This window comes from Erythranthe guttata, chromosome 8 (assembly GCF_056151865.1).
Source record: "Erythranthe guttata isolate IM_541 chromosome 8, IM_541, whole genome shotgun sequence".
NCBI lineage: Eukaryota > Viridiplantae > Streptophyta > Magnoliopsida > Lamiales > Phrymaceae > Erythranthe > Erythranthe guttata.
The window spans coordinates 25,550,720-25,567,071 of record NC_142540.1 but is presented as its reverse complement, the minus strand read 5'-3'; the positions used below and the strand labels follow the sequence as shown (position 1 = coordinate 25,567,071).

General features: G+C 32.4%; 3 protein-coding genes across 3 annotated transcripts; all 3 read left to right on the top strand.

Annotated features, from left to right (window-relative positions):
- Positions 1-172: 172 nt before the first annotated feature.
- Positions 173-4,213, top strand: LOC105965239 (uncharacterized). Its single transcript, XM_088822566.1, has 3 exons — positions 173-750; positions 1,217-2,618; positions 3,014-4,213. Exons 1-3 carry the CDS (start codon positions 375-377, stop codon positions 4,005-4,007), a joined length of 2,772 nt encoding a protein of 923 aa, XP_088678692.1. The 5' UTR covers positions 173-374; the 3' UTR covers positions 4,008-4,213.
- Positions 4,214-5,720: 1,507 nt separating this feature from the next.
- Positions 5,721-8,757, top strand: LOC105965238 (putative mediator of RNA polymerase II transcription subunit 26c). Its single transcript, XM_012989770.2, has 9 exons — positions 5,721-6,545; positions 6,647-6,715; positions 6,804-6,886; positions 6,986-7,053; positions 7,209-7,267; positions 7,422-7,455; positions 7,563-7,708; positions 8,225-8,312; positions 8,426-8,757. The coding sequence occupies exons 1-9, from the start codon at positions 6,042-6,044 to the stop codon at positions 8,527-8,529; spliced, it is 1,155 nt and encodes a 384-aa protein (XP_012845224.2). The 5' UTR covers positions 5,721-6,041; the 3' UTR covers positions 8,530-8,757.
- A 6,169-nt stretch (positions 8,758-14,926) lies between these two features.
- Positions 14,927-15,882, top strand: LOC105965059 (citrate-binding protein). Its single transcript, XM_012989567.2, has 2 exons — positions 14,927-15,235; positions 15,351-15,882. Exons 1-2 carry the CDS (start codon positions 14,957-14,959, stop codon positions 15,690-15,692), a joined length of 621 nt encoding a protein of 206 aa, XP_012845021.2. The 5' UTR covers positions 14,927-14,956; the 3' UTR covers positions 15,693-15,882.
- The last annotated feature ends 470 nt before the right edge of the window (positions 15,883-16,352 follow it).

Genomic DNA, 16,352 nt, shown 5'->3' with positions numbered 1-16,352 from the left:
GATCATCTTGCTTCAAAATGTGGAGTTCGAATAGGATAAATCATGTACACAAGTGATAATAATCCATATAATCTCGAAAATCCCAATAAATTTAAAACCGTAAGGGTGGACGTGTAAAAAAATTTACAGTTGAGGGGCGTCGTAATTACCCAAACATGAGGGGTTTTTTTGTAATTTGACCATAACTTATAATTTACCTTAAAAAAAAAATTAAATTAATTTTCTTTTGTGCCTTCTAGAAAGGGTTTTAGCTCCCCCAACCCAAAACCCTTGCAAAACTCCATTGAAACCTCCTTTCATGGAGTCCTATTTCAACCCGACCAAATGACCCGACCCTAAAATCTCAACCCGTTTCCCTTCCCACGATCACCAAAATGAAACCCATTTCTCCAAGACCCATTTTCAAGCTCTCCCTCTTCACCACCGTTAACCACAAAATAATCAGTAATTCCCAAATTTTAGCCTTCTCCACGCAACCCCAGCAAAATCCCGGCTCCGGCTTCCACCGGAGCCGCCACGACGAGGACAGCCGCGCCGTGAGGGTGTCGGTCTGGTGGGATTTCGAGAACTGCAATTTGCCGTTGAACACAAATGCGTTCAGGGTGTCGCAGTGCATCACTAACGCCGTTAGGGCTAATGGGATGAAGGGCCCCGTTCAGATCACGGCGTTTGGTGACGTCATGCAGATTTCAAGGACTAATCAGGAAGCTCTTTCTTCTACTGGCATCAATTTCAGCCATGTCCCTTCTGGTAGAATATATATACATACATTTTTATATATCTATTTGTTCTGTTCTTCGAATTCAATTGTTTTGTTTTGGGGTTTAATAATTATGGTTTAGAGATTGGTGATTTAATTGGTGGGAATTTGCTATTTTGTTGATTTTTGTTATCGGCAGTTTGAAGATTTTAGTTTTATTTAATTGTAAGACAGTCGAATTTCGAAAATGGCGTTTGATGAGCTTTCGTGATTTATGATGCGTAGCAAAAATTGAAGTGATAAATCTTTTCATCCGTCGATAGTGTCGCTGTAATTAGCGACGAAAAAAAGAACGATCGATTGTTGGAGTATAGTGCCTGAGGTTCCAAAATTTCAGCCGATATGTCGTAATACTTGTTTATGGGGTTTTACTTTTATCTCGAAAATAGTTAAATTTTAGTTTACATCTCCTACTTAATTTTAGCATGGTTAGTTGTTTTTTTTTTCCAAATTTAGGTGGCAAAAACAGCGCTGATAGATCTCTTCTCGTGGACCTAATGTATTGGGTGTCGCAAAATCCACCACCAGCACACCTCTTCCTAATCTCCGGCGACAGAGATTTTGCCGGAGTTTTACACCGCCTGAGAATGAATAACTACAACATCTTACTCGCGAGTCCAGACAGTGCTCCAAGCGTACTATGCAGTGCCGCCACTATTATGTGGCAATGGAGTTCTCTGCTCAAGGGAGAGAATCTTTCCGGAAAGCTCTTCAACCAGCCACCAGACGGGCCCTACAATTCTTGGTACGGCCACCACAAGGCCCCTCTCGAGGACCCTTTTGCGATTATCGAACAATCTTCATGTGGGCCTGCTGCAGAAGAATCTGCTGAGCTAGCAGCAGATTCCAAGATTCGGCCGATACCAAAGGCGGTCATGAAACATATTCGTCAGATTCTCAATCCTCATCCAGATGGGATTTCGATCGTACATCTTCGTGCGGAATTGAACAAGGCTGATTTGGTCATCGACAAAGATTTCTACGGGTATAAAAAATTCTCTCGTTTTCTGTTGGCCATGCCGAGTGTTTTGAAGCTTCGTTCGGTGAGTGACGGCCAGTTTTTCGTGCAAGGTGTTGGCAGTAAAATTCTCGATGAATCGGTCCCAGCTGAAGTTGCTAAAACAAACGATGTAACTGAAAAGTCAACTGTGCCTCCACTTCAAGAACTGAAACGGATCCCGCAGGAAGTGAAGCAGAACGAGATAAAAATGGAATCTTGCGTGAAAAATATCCAAGATTCCGAAAAAGGGGATCAGGGAAAAGAACCCTCTCCAAAGAGGAACAAGGAAGAGATACGAGAGGTTAATAAAGGAAAGGTGAAATTGGAGGAGCAAGAACAGAAAGTCGAGGCAGCCTCTCCACTAGTTGAAACGAAAGATTCTGTTGAAAAGAAAGAGAATCAAATAGTTGTTCCTAATGATCGTGATTCTAGTTCGGATATTGGGATCTTCAGAAAGATATGGATGAAGTGGTTTGGAAGTGGAGATGCTAATAATACTGATAAGAACTGTGTGAATCAAGATAAAGCATTGAGTGGAAATGAAAAAGTGGAAATCATGGCAAAAACGAAAAAAACGGAAAAAAGTCCGGTATTATGCGAATCTTCTGAATATATGTTTCCAGCTTTATTTTCGCCGTCGAGTCACGAGGCTTTGATTGATGGTAATATTGCTAGGTTTAAGTCTTGGAACTCGCGAGCGGTTGATTATAAAGTCGGAAAAAATGGTGAAATGGAAGATCGGGTGAGGGTTAATGGTAAGCAGGTTGATATTTTTTCGGAAGAGTCCTTTTGGAATGAAATGGAGTCGTTTGTTGACTCACCACAAGGTTCGGCTTGTTTTTCTCAGTCAAGGAACAGGTATTCTTTTTTCGTTATTATGTTACAATTTGTTCATTAAGTAGAGCTCCCTTTGTGCTATATTTCTTTTTCGTTTATGGCTCTTCTTTGTTTAAATGAGAAAAAAAAAATCGGTCAAGGGTGGCACAACTTATGAATCTTTATTGTGATATATATATGTATATATGTGTGTGTGTGTGTGTGTGTGTGTGTGTGTGTGTGTGACTGTATTCAATTTCTTATGTCTCTTAAATCTTTAATTAGTCGATTTCGAGTTTTTTTTTTCTTCCAAGTGAAGACTTGATTCTTGATCAGCTAATTTTGTTCGAGTGGGTTGACTATTATTGAACGGATCAATTCTATGTTATATCTGTCAGAACGAGTTATCGATGATTATTTTATTCATTTCATTTCAGGGTGCATCTGATGCAGAAATTTAAAAACGAGGGACCCCCATTTTTGCGATCTCTTTACGAGAGCGATCTTCTTCGCCTGGTTGACTTATTGATCTCCAACAAGAAATGGCTGAAAGAATGCAACGCTCAAACATTTCCTTTCAAACTCACTCGCCCCACCGAAAAAGATCCAAAGAATATTCCTTCTCCAAACGGGCTGAGTCAAATCTTCTCCGATAAGCAGCCAAATGTACCGGAATTTGGAGAGAGAAAACTCCAAAACCCAACTCATAAAGAGTCCTCGAGCAAGACCAAAAGCGAGCTATTGGCCGATTGTCAGAATCTTGTGGATTATATTGTGAAGGAATATCCGGAAGGATTTAACATGGGGGCATTTCGGAAATTATTCCTCGAAAAAAAAGGCTACGCACTCGATTTGCAGAAGCTTGGATACGAAAAGCTGGTGAATCTTTTGCAGATAATGCCTCGCATGAAAATCGAGTCTAATTTAATTCTTCCGGCCGGAGAATTCAAGATTCCTGACCTAAAAAATGATGACAGCGACTCTTCTTGGGATGAACTGGGTCCAGTTAACAAGGTGGGCCCCACGAAAACGAAGATTGATTCGAAGGCTGTCGATAAGAAAGGCAAAAAAACGGGAATCGGGTATGAACCTTTAAAAGAGGATGAATTCTTCTCCGATTCGGATGAAGAAAAACCGGAAAATGGAGCAAAGTCTAAATCAGAAGAGGAGAGTTCTTTGTTGCAGATTCTTGATTCGTGGCATGGAGGGAAAGAGGAGAAATCGAAGAGTACAACAAAAGTAGCTGAGGGTACAACACCAAGCGTCTCTCCAGCTGTGAAGCCTGCACGGAAAACGAATAAGCCGGTTAAAAGCTATTCGTTTGTGACGGAACAGCAGGGTGATGGTAGCAAAGACGCACTCGTTGATGGTATATTGGGTAGCTTGAAGAAGACTAGTGATAAATCACTCGATTCCCGTGTATTGGGATGAATTTTTATATATCGGTCGAATAAGTTGATCTTATTAATTTATTTATTTTTAGCTGGCATTTAGTTCTAGTAGTTTCTGGAAGAACGGCGGGTGATTTCCTGTTGAATTTTGAGGATTTGCAGAAGTTTTTGGAGGATTTAAAGATGTTGTCATGGTATTATATGATTCGTGGAAAATGTGGAAAAAAAGCCTGATTTTTTTGGACACGTTTGTGGATTCCTTTGTGTGAATTCGAACGTTCAAATTTCGTCAGATCAATAACCGGGACGAATTATCTTTTTCTCTATTCGTCTATCGGAAAATTACTTCGTTGCGGTTTATTACACACTTGGAGTCGAATTTTCTATGACTAAAAATTGCCATTGTTAAATTAATGGGTAAATTACAAACACCCCCTAGGTATGACCAAATTACAAAAACACCCCTCTTGTTTGGATAATTACAACAACCCCTCAACTCATCAAATTTAGTGGAATCTTCGAGATTATATGGAATATTATCACTTTTGTACCCGTTTTATCCCATTCAAACTCTACATTATGAAGCAAGATGACCATAATATGTGATTTTTAGCTTGTATATATCAGTTTGTGGTGCATCAGAAACTGTATTTTTTACACAAAGAGTACAAACTAGAGCACATTTCACGAATCTAGATGACTATGTTGAATTTGGCACGATAAAGGTAAGAAAAAAACATAGTTGAGGGGGGTAGATGTAATTATCCAAACAAGAGGGGTTTTTTTGTAATTTGACCATACATCAGGGGGTGTTTGTAATTTACCCTAAATTAATACATTGCACTTGGGTTTGAGCATGTCTCTCTCTTAAATGATTGCATCTTCTATCTAATGAAAATTAGTAATATATAGTTAAATCTCTTTAAATTAATACAATCATAACTAAAAAATCTATTAATTTGGCGAAATATTAGATTATCGTTTTTTACGTAGTCGCCACCAGAAGAAAACTAGAAGTATTATTATGTAACAGCTAGTCTTTTATATAGTGATGGTGATGGTCAATGCTAGTCATAAAACCATTGAGAATTGTAACTTTTCTTTTTTATTAATGATGTAATAAATCAAGTTGAGTTTTTCTTAATCGTTAAATAAATGTTTCAATAACAAAAATTAGGACCAAATTCAACACTATTTTTACACTATTAGATACACTATTTACAATTTTACACGGTAGATCTATATATAAATTACACACGCGTATGCGAACAGTAACCTTGATGTACAATTATGGTTGAAACCAATCAAATTATTTTATACTCGATTCAAGATCGACCACTGAAAGCTCTTTGAGCTCAATTTATTAGCCTAACAAAGCAAGTTCGAACACATGTATCTTTAATAAGATGTGAACGCGTCACTCGAATTCGAGCATTACTAGAAAAAATAATTTAACACGTGTAAAAAATTAATAAAAAAAACTATTTTAAATAATTTAATAAAGTGAATAAATCCACATATACAAACCACAAAATTAGTCAAAATTGAGAAGACAAGCACCCAATTAGTGCTTCTTATAAAATAATAAATAAGTACAAAAAAAACAAAATAGAAGTAATAAGAAAGAATAAAAAGTTTTATTCCATAAGATGCCCTCACATTATTGGCGGAATATATACCATAATACCCCCAACTCAAGTCAGTAAATTTCCCCAAATTCTATACCCCTTTTAGTAATTTCATATATAAAAATAAAATAGAATATAAATTAAATATCTTATTTGTCGTCCTCCTTTGCGCCTCTGGTCTGTCTGATCAGAGAAAAATTATCAGATCTGATTTTCATTCATTACCTAGAGAGAGAAAGAAAAAAAAAAACAGATTATACGGTGTCGTTTTGCACGTGCGCTCCCGAATTCCATAGATTCGCTGATGTAACCCTCGCAATATTGCATTCATTGCCGGTGGTTTTTATTTTTTTTGATTTTTTATTTTTTGATTTTATTTGATTTTCCTCTTCCGAGCCAATCAACAGATTGGAAGGAGAGTTTTTTTTTTTTTTTTTTTTTTTTCCATGGATTCGGATGAATTTCGGGCTATTTTATCGGGATCGGGAGTTGGAATTTGGGATGTGATTGACGCGGCGATTAGAGTCGCCGGCTCGGACTACGGCGACGAGTTGCGCCGCCGGAGAGACGGAATCGTCGAGTCTCTATACGCCCCCGCCGAGCAGCTGTGTCACAACTGCGGCGGCGGAATCAACGACGACGGCGGCCAGGACCACCGCCTCTGCAATCGGATTAATAATAATAGTAATATTGTTATTAACAGTAGCGAAGATGTTGACGATAAAGACGACCGCCACGACAGCAATAAGAAACTCGCCGCCGATGATGGTAAAACCAATCGGAATTTGAACGAGGATTTTAGTAAGAGTCCTCCGTTGACTCCGGAGTCAAACCACCGGACTTTTAGCGACGGAGACGGCGAAGAGGAATTGGATCCGTTCGCCGGCTTGTTTGATGATGAACAGAGCACGATTCTCGGCATCAAAGAGCAGCTTGAAGATCCACACCAGGTTTTCAATTTTTATTTTTATTTTTTGTATTTTAATTTTTGTCATTTAATTTAGTATTTTGTTTTATTATTGAAAATTTTCCCCTGTTGGTTGGTGTTTAGAGTGATGATTCTGTGGTGGAGTTGCTTCAGACTTTGTCAGATATGGATATCACTTTCCAAGCTCTGAAGGTAGTGAACCTTAATTTTATCTGATTGAATAAAAACAGAAAAACCTTTTTAATTCAGAAGTATTTAAATCGATGAATGTATTTTGCAGGAAACCGACATTGGAAGACATGTGAATCGATTAAGGAAGCATCAATCGAACGAAGTTCGTGGATTGGTTAAGCAGCTCGTCAGGTTTTGCAGCTCAACCCTCAAATGCAGCTCTGTAAATTGTTAAGTGTTTTATGTAAGCATTTCAATTGATTTTGTTTTTGGTATTGAATTCGAATGCAGAAAATGGAAAGAGACGGTGGACGAATGGGTGAAGGTGAACCAACCACAATCGGCTTCGGACCTCATTGGTAATTTTTGTTCGGTGTTCTTAAAGTAGAAAGTTTCCTCTTTGTAGCTAAAAAGTAGTTAGTTTCTTCTTTAAGTGAGAATGAATATAATATGTAAGTTGAAGAAGAGAAGATATTCATGTTTTTAATATTGATGATGGTGATGGTGATGGCAGCTGATGTGGACTCACCTCAGCAGAACATGCACAGAAATCACCAAAATGGCCATCACCAGGTGAATTCATAGCTGTTCCCGTTCGATTAAATTAGTTATTTGGTGAAAAAAAAGGAAACGAAAAGGATGCAGAAAGAATAAGAGAAAATTGGCTTCGAAATACTGTTTTTCTTTTCTTCCTTCTGTAAAGCTTCTGAACCTCTCGTTTATGCAGGTGCCGGATTTTGGATACTCGCCAAATCCACGGAGTGAGTTTTGAATCTTGATTATGAATAACATGTGGTGGCTATTCTGTGGCCATGTTCTTTGTTGGCATTAGATTAATTTTGTCGATATTCTGGTTATCTTTTATTAGATGGGAGTTCTAGTGCAGAAAGGAATTATGCAGAACATGAAACGAAGCCTAAACTACCTCAATCTGCACCTCGAAGAGAAGCTCCTTCGAAACCATTAAAACAACCTCAATCAGCTCCTAAGCCTGTTTCTGCTCCTCCACCTAATGTACGAACTCTTTCAACACGTACACAATGCATACTTCTCTGTGTGGTTTATACTTGTGTAAAACTATTTGGTTGTGTTTGGATTGAAGGATATCTTTAGAGGTAATAAATTTCAAATCCATAACAATACGTTATTGATTTTCTGATAATTTTAAAGCTACAGTAGATTTCAGATCTTTTAACTGAATTTTTCTTCCCTCCCCATACAAATGCATTAGGGTATGTATATATGTGGATTCATAGCCTTAATCTGTCTACTTTGATGATGTGCTTTACTCATTTATGTAGTCAAAAAAGATTTGTAGTTCAAATGGCCTTACAACACACGCGCACACACACACACGTCACAAGAATAAGATTGGTGCCATTCAGCAGACAAGAATTGTAGTGGATAATTGCCCACCATTTCGAATTTACCCAATTTTTGTGATAAAAATATTTGTTCGTTGAGATTGGGTTTGAAAATGTAGCCGTAATGTGATTGCTTATGTCTTGATAATGAATTCGAATTTTGCAGAGACCAACAAGGGAAACTGTTGTAGACGACGAGAGGCTGAATTCAGCTAGAAAACGGCTTCATGAGAACTACCAAGAAGCTCAGAACGGTATTGCTATTTTTTATTTTTATTATTTAATTTATTTATTACTATCGTTAGTAGCTTCTTTCGTTCGATTGGCTTTTATACCGATGGCCTGTTGTTTGTTTACTTTCGTGAAGCCAAAAAGCAAAGGAAAATACAAGTGATGGATATTCATCAGATCCCCAAACCGAAGAATACCTTCTTTGCAAAGAACAAAAGCAACTTTCAAGGGAGACGATGATTCGCCCTCGATTTTCCTTTTCTTCTTCACATAATTGCATGCAAATGGTTTCTTGTTTAAGGGGCCATTCCTTAAAGCAGTTGGTTTGGCGCTTTGTTACATTATTTTTTTTTGTTTGTCTTGAGCACAAACTAAGGAACTAAGTTCCATATTTATGATCTTCGATTACGATACTAACGTTTATTTTAAGATATAAAAATGCCTATACCGTGGTTAATATCTTCGACATACTTTTTTGTCCTTTGCAATTTATTGCTAGAATGTTCGAACTCCATGCAAGAATTTCTGCAACGGCTTTTTTTTAAAACGAAACTTTCCTCTCATATGTCCTTGCCTTGCCTAATCCCCGACTTCGACCTCGTTTGATATGATTTTCAAAATAGATTGGACTCGGAATTACATTATTTATAAATATTCGTAATAATACGACATCTTATTTTTGAGATTTATTTGTAGTTATATATGTAATAGTAATGATGATATTCGATTGTATATAAAAATTTGAAAATGTGAAATATATCGGACCTTGTGCAATAACTTTACACTTACGTTAACATGTGTCAGCTCGACATAGAAAGTATTGGCAATAGTGTTCGAACTTAGATCAGACGACACAAGAGTTTTTTGCGCTACAAATTAGGTCATACAATGCGGGACAATATTTAACTAAACTTTGATTAAATTCTTCTAAGTTTAATTATAATTCTAAACAATTGCCTAAATAAATTATTAAGACATGAAAACATGGGACAAACACAAAATACTAGGTGGGCAGGTCAAATCTTTGCAAAGTCAAAAGTCACGGACTCACGGTCCAAGAAAACATCAATAATTTCAATTAAAAATTATGATGTCATTAAAATATTAATTAGGACTATAATCGAGTGATTATTAAACCACTATATACTAGTATTTCACCCGTGCGATGCACGGGGATGAATTCAAATATTAAAATGAATTAATCTAAAAAATCAACGAAATAAAAGATACTAAGACTAATATTAATATTTATACTAATATTAATATAAATGCTTATACGGATAATGATACTGATACTAATATTGATACTAATACTGATATTAATACTAATACTAATACTAATATTAATACTAATATTAATACTAATACTAATATTAATTAAACTAATATTAATGTTAATACTGATACAGTAAGACCCCGTTTGTTTGCCAAGTAAGCCATGATTAACTAAATAGTTGGACTTAATTTGATGTTTGGTATCCTCAATAAATTACCGGGTCGACCAGGCAAAATTATATAATCATGGCTTATCTTGCCTTATTATCTTGGCTTATCTTTCATTCTAATGAGTTTTTTTTATTGGAGATTTCAAGCTCCAATAAAATTGGGTCTTATTAGATTATTTAATCTTATCTTGGCTAATTTAATATTGCCAACCAAATGGGACCTAATAGTAATATTAATGTTAATGTTGATGCATCATTGATACTGATACATATACCGATACTGATAGTATCAACTGATACATAAACTGATACTACTAATGATACTACTACTACTACTACTACTAATACTAATACTAATACTAATATTAATACTAATACTAATACTAATACTAATACTAATACTATTACTAATACTAATACTAATACTAATACTAATACTAATACTAATACTAATACTAATACTAATACTAATACTAATACTAATACTAATGCTAATACTAATACTAATACTAATACTAATACTAATACTAATACTAATACTAATACAAATACTCATACTCATACTAAGATTCATACTAATACTCATACTCATACTCATACTCATACTCATACTACGTACTACCAATACTAATACTAATGCTAATACTAATATGAATACTAATACTAATACAAATACTAATAGTAATACAAATACTAATAGTAATACTAATATGTACTTATATTAATTCTAATACTAACATTAATACTAATACAAATACAAATACTTACACACTAATACTAATACACTAATGCTAATGATAATGTTAATATAAATACACTAATACTAATGTTAATGCTAATGTTGATACATATAATCATATAGATACTGATATTGATACTGATACTACTACTAATACTAATACTCATACGGATACTCATAGTGATACTACTACTAATTAATATTGATACTACTACTAATACTAATAATAGTAATACACTAATGTTGATATTGATACATATACAGATACTAATACTACTACTACTACTACTACTACTACTACTACTACTACTACTACTACTACTACTACTACTACTAATAATAATAATAATACTAATACTAATACTAATACTAATACTAATACTAATACTAATACTAATACTAATACTAATACTAATACAATAATATTACTGCTAATGTTCATGTTGATACCGATACTAATAGTGATATTGACACTAATACGGACACTGATACCGATACTAATATTAGTATTGATACAAATATTGATATTGATGATAATACTAATACTAATGTTGTAAAACCTGTTTTTCGAAATTCTTTTGCAACGCCTTTTCAGGTAAGAAATTATCAGACACTGCAACTCAAATATAATTATTAAATATATAATTTAATGTTGTAAATACATGTTTTTCGAAAATCTATATAATAAAATTTTTGTATACGACATAATTATCATGAAAGATATATATTTCAGTAAAATATTGATTGATCATAACCATTTGTAATATCTAATAATTAAATTATTTGATATAATGAGTGATCTGAGTAAAAGATTGATTGATCATAACCATTTGTAATATTGGATAGAAATAAATTATTTGATATGATCGGTGATCTCATAGGATATGTGAAGATAACCAACATGCTTAACTCGAATTTCAGCCCTCTGTCTAGCTTGGAATTCGAAGATATTAGAAATATGGGATTTGTCGAGTGAATGAACGATAAATTAATAATTGTTTACCTATCGTCTCTGACTCTCTATGAATTTGCATACTATTGGATCTTGCATCTTTAGTATCATTTACTTGAATTATTAGATAAATAATACAAAAAACATGTATAAAATAAATAAAAACAACAACACTTAATTATATAATAAAAAAGAAAAAAAAAAGGTAATTAATGTTCATTTAATATAATTGCAAAATTAGTTGTTATCCGTAAATATTTTATATTATAGCCTTTAATGTTTATACAATGTGATTTAAACTATATTTTTATATTTTCATATGAAATTAATTTGATAAATAATTTATACATGTATCAACATGTTTGATACAAAGTGGTTTTCAATTTTCATCTTTTATGATGTTGATATCCATTAAATAGTACTAAAATTACATACGTTAAACAATACTAAAATAATACATTAAGGCCCCGTTTGGTTGCCAAGATAAGCCATGGTTAACTAAATAGTTGGACTTAATTTGATGTTTGGTATCCTCAATAAATTGCTGGGTCGACCCGCCAAAATTATATAATCTTGCCTTCTAATAAGTTTTTTTTGTTGGACGTTTCAAGCTCCAATAAAATAATTGGGTCTCATTAAATTATTTAATCTTATCTTGCCAACCAAACGGGGCCTTAGTGTTAAAAACCACACAGTCCTAACTACACATGCAAAAATCACACTACAAACAATTTGTGTGTTTAATTATTCAATCCACAAAGTGTCTTTTATGATGTTGATACAAAGTGGTTTTTAATTTACTTGTAGTTTTCGACTAATTGGTTTAAATCAGAAAAATGTGAACACTAATTACTTACTTTCAGAGGATAATTATCGAACCATTTTATCGTGCAAAAGATTAGAGTTAACGGTGCCAACAAAAAAATAATTCTAATTCCTTTTGCATTAATTTGCCGATGAATTTGCGAAACTTTTTATACAAAATGATATACTATATTAGGAAATTTAATAAACTAATAATTTTGTTATTACTTATTATTGTATAGTTAAGGTAAACAAAAAACGGATCTGTTATAAAAGGTATCCAATATATAATTCAGGAATAATATTATTTAATAACCATTAAAATTTATTTTGAATTTTTAATACAAACATGTGTTAAATAATAAAAAATAAATTATGGCACCGTAGATGGAGAAATCTGAACATGGAAGAATATCTCATACGAAATATATGGTAATTTGTTAAATAACACAAATCATCCAATTCTATTTAACATTAGCTTTTATATTCTTACATATTTAAAATATTATATAGATTTAATTCGATATAATTTGTAAAATATTGAAAAAGATTATTATATTTATAGATTTTATTTTTGAGACAAAAAATTAATTCATATGTTGTTAAGGAAAGGTATATATAATCTAATATTTTTTGAAAATTATCAATTAAATTATATTTAAGTACAATTATCAATTTTTTGATAACATTAATTAGGTAAATTTGCAATGATTTGATATATATGTATATAGTAGTGAATTGATGAGTATTAAACAACTTTTTTTCCTTTTAATAGTGAACAAAACGCGCGCACACACTCACACGCACACACGGATATTCATTTTGTAAGCAAACATACATAAAGTACGGTATTTTCCATATATTAACCACAAATAATTAAAACAAATTAATTTAAATAAGTAAGAAACTGAATTCATGAATTAGAAAATCTGGATAGTTAATTTGCAAGATCTGGAAAAGAGAAATCAATTCGTATGTGTCACTTTATATAATGAGGATGTAATAACGTTAAAAGAATATATATAAAAATATAATTTATAATTCTTATAACAGTACCAAATTAATAAAATCAAAAGGACCTAATACTAAATATAAAAAAATATATTAATCTAAAATATTACAATCTTTGTTATAAATAAAACAAAATACGTAAAATATTTTTTTTTATCATTGCATACAATTTTACTTGTCAAACGTTTACAATCTTACGCAAATCACAATCCTTGCATGATGTACAACATTATAATATTGTTTTTTCAGCAATTCATCACACGATGTTAGCCGTGCACCTATACAAAAAAAAAAAAAAAAAAATATCTATAAGCAAACATTTCGACAAACTAAAGTTACATAAACTATTTGGTAAAATAAATAGGCATCGAACAAAATAAATTAAAAACAATACATATGAACAAAATTACGGAAAAATATATGTTATGGTGTACACCATTTTTCTTGTTTGAGGGAGTTATATATACATATTTTTTTGACAGAAAAAGGAATCCATTTTTGATAAGGAAAGATACATAAAATCTTATAATTTCTAGAAGTGATTGATTAACTTGTAATTAATACAATAGATAAATATAATTACAATTATTGATTTTTTTGTCCGAATTTTGTTAAGTTGGCTTAATTTTATATATTTGTTTCATTTTGATAGGAAGATTATTAAATAACATTTCCATTATCACTGTAAGCAATCAACTTAAATAAGTAAGAGATCAAATTCATAAATGTAAATCCGCAAAATATATTGGTAACGTTTGAAAAGGAAAAAATGAAATTCAAATTGTATAAAATTTGAAATTTAAATAATTGATTGGCAATCAGTATATTGATACTGTAAAATCTGGTAACACATAATTCAATTTCATTATATAACAATATATTAACAAATAGATTACCGGTTTAATCCATTTAATAAAGTCTATGATTATTTTATTCTAGCGTGATACATTATTAATACATTGATAAATTTTTTTTCTAAATTATAAAAAAAATATTATAAATATTTATTACAATATGAAAATAAATAAATCACAAATTTATTAACATAATTATTTTAATTTGTAATTTAAATAAAATAATTCAAAAAAAAAATACAATCAGCATATTACGTTTTTTTGGAAAATTACCTAAGTAAATATTTTTTTATTTATTTTTGTAAATATAAACTTAATGAAAAAATATGTATATGTGGTAATGATTAAATGAGTGTGCAAATGTTAAAAAGGAAACAACTTAAATACATACCAAACTAAAAATGACAACTAAGCAATTTACTAATACACATAAGCAATTTAATGACAACTAAGCAATTTGAGAAGATGACATAGGAATTTGCCACATGTCATTCAAAGAAGGCATAGATCCTCTTTTTATATTATATATAGATGGCTTATCTCATAAAAGTTCGAAATTCGAACTTTGTCATCTTATGACTGGCTATTTGAATTTGGATTTTTTTTTTAAATATATAATAATGTATTTAATTTGAATAATATTAAACTTAAAAAAGAGGACTGAAGGAGAACCCTCTGCCGTCCTAGAATTAAAATTCCCAATAAATTAAATGACCAAAATAATTATCAAAGCAGATATAGTTGCAAGTTGCAATACTATATTAATAATTACTGGATAATTTGTAATCTGTATATATAAATAAGTCTGATCTGCTACATTTTATTACAAAATCAAAATCAAAATTACCAAGAACACAATTAAATGGCTTCAAATATTTCTCCACACTCTATTTTACTTGTGGTAATTATTATAACTTTGTACTACAAAGTTGTTGTGGGATGGGTAATAACCGATCCCACAAAAGGGTTCGTTTCTCAGCATTTGAACGAATCAAATCTCGTGATCCAACGTCCGTACGACGTCCCTGAAAACCGACGCTACAGATTCGACAACGGCGTTCACAAACTGTGGGTTTTCAACACCGACAAGCCTCACTCTATCATCAGTAACACCAACCCTCGTACCGAGATTCGAGTAAAGGTACGTTACGTAAAGTGTTTTCGTTTTTTCCAGACGAATAGATTTTCTTTACGATAAATTTCAAAATAATTATTAGGGTTTTAATATGAAAGTGAATGGACGTTGTCTTTGGTAGGGATACGACTATTCGTCGGGGGTGTGGCAATTCGAGGCGTACGGGTACGTACCATGTGGCACTTCCGGAGTGTGCATCATGCAAGTGTTCGGGTCGGCACCACCTCACGCGACAACACTAATGCTCCGAGTGTACAACGGTACGCTCTCGTACTATCGAGCGCCTGTCGTTGCGCCAAATATATACAATCGATGGTTCAGATTGAACGTGATTCACGACGTAGAAGCGAGTAGAGTGGAGGTATACATTAATGGAGTTTTGAAGTATGAAGGGAGTGGAAGAGGGGGAGCCTCTCATTACTTCAAGTGTGGAGTCTATGCACAAAATGATGATTCTTATTAAATGGAATCACGTTGGAAGAAAATTAGAATCCTTAAAAAATGTGACTAATTAATTAGATATTATGAGATAATTTTAAATTATTGTGTGTTTGTAATAAAATAATAAATCCATGTTTTAGTTATAATTATATATATTAATGTTTGGTTGGTGTTAAAAAAATACATTCTGGTCCCTTATGTTTCAAAAATAACGGAATCAAGCGTAAGTCAATCACTGCCTAAATTGACAGACTAACGGTAAATTGACATAAGGACCAAAAGTGTTAAATTATTGAAACATGGGGTATCAAATGTGTTTTCTGTGAACATAGGGACCAAATTCAAAATTGGTGTAAACTTAAAGGATGAAAAGTGTAATTTTCCCTAAAAGAAATTAGATATCTTTATAGTTTATTACTTTATTATCCTATAACAAAAACGTACTTCCTTGTACAAATATTGTAAATAGGAAGAAAACCTTTTAAATTCCTTGATGTAATTAACATGCAGTAAATAACTAATTAATGAATTCTATTAATTAGTTTGAGCCAATTAAAGACATCTCATTAAAGAGTCTAAATTAAAATGAGCTTTCTGCAAATACCATCCGTGTGAAATTGTGAATTGGAAAATAACCCCCTGTAAAAAAAAATAAAAAAAATCATCCATGCCTCTGTGTGTA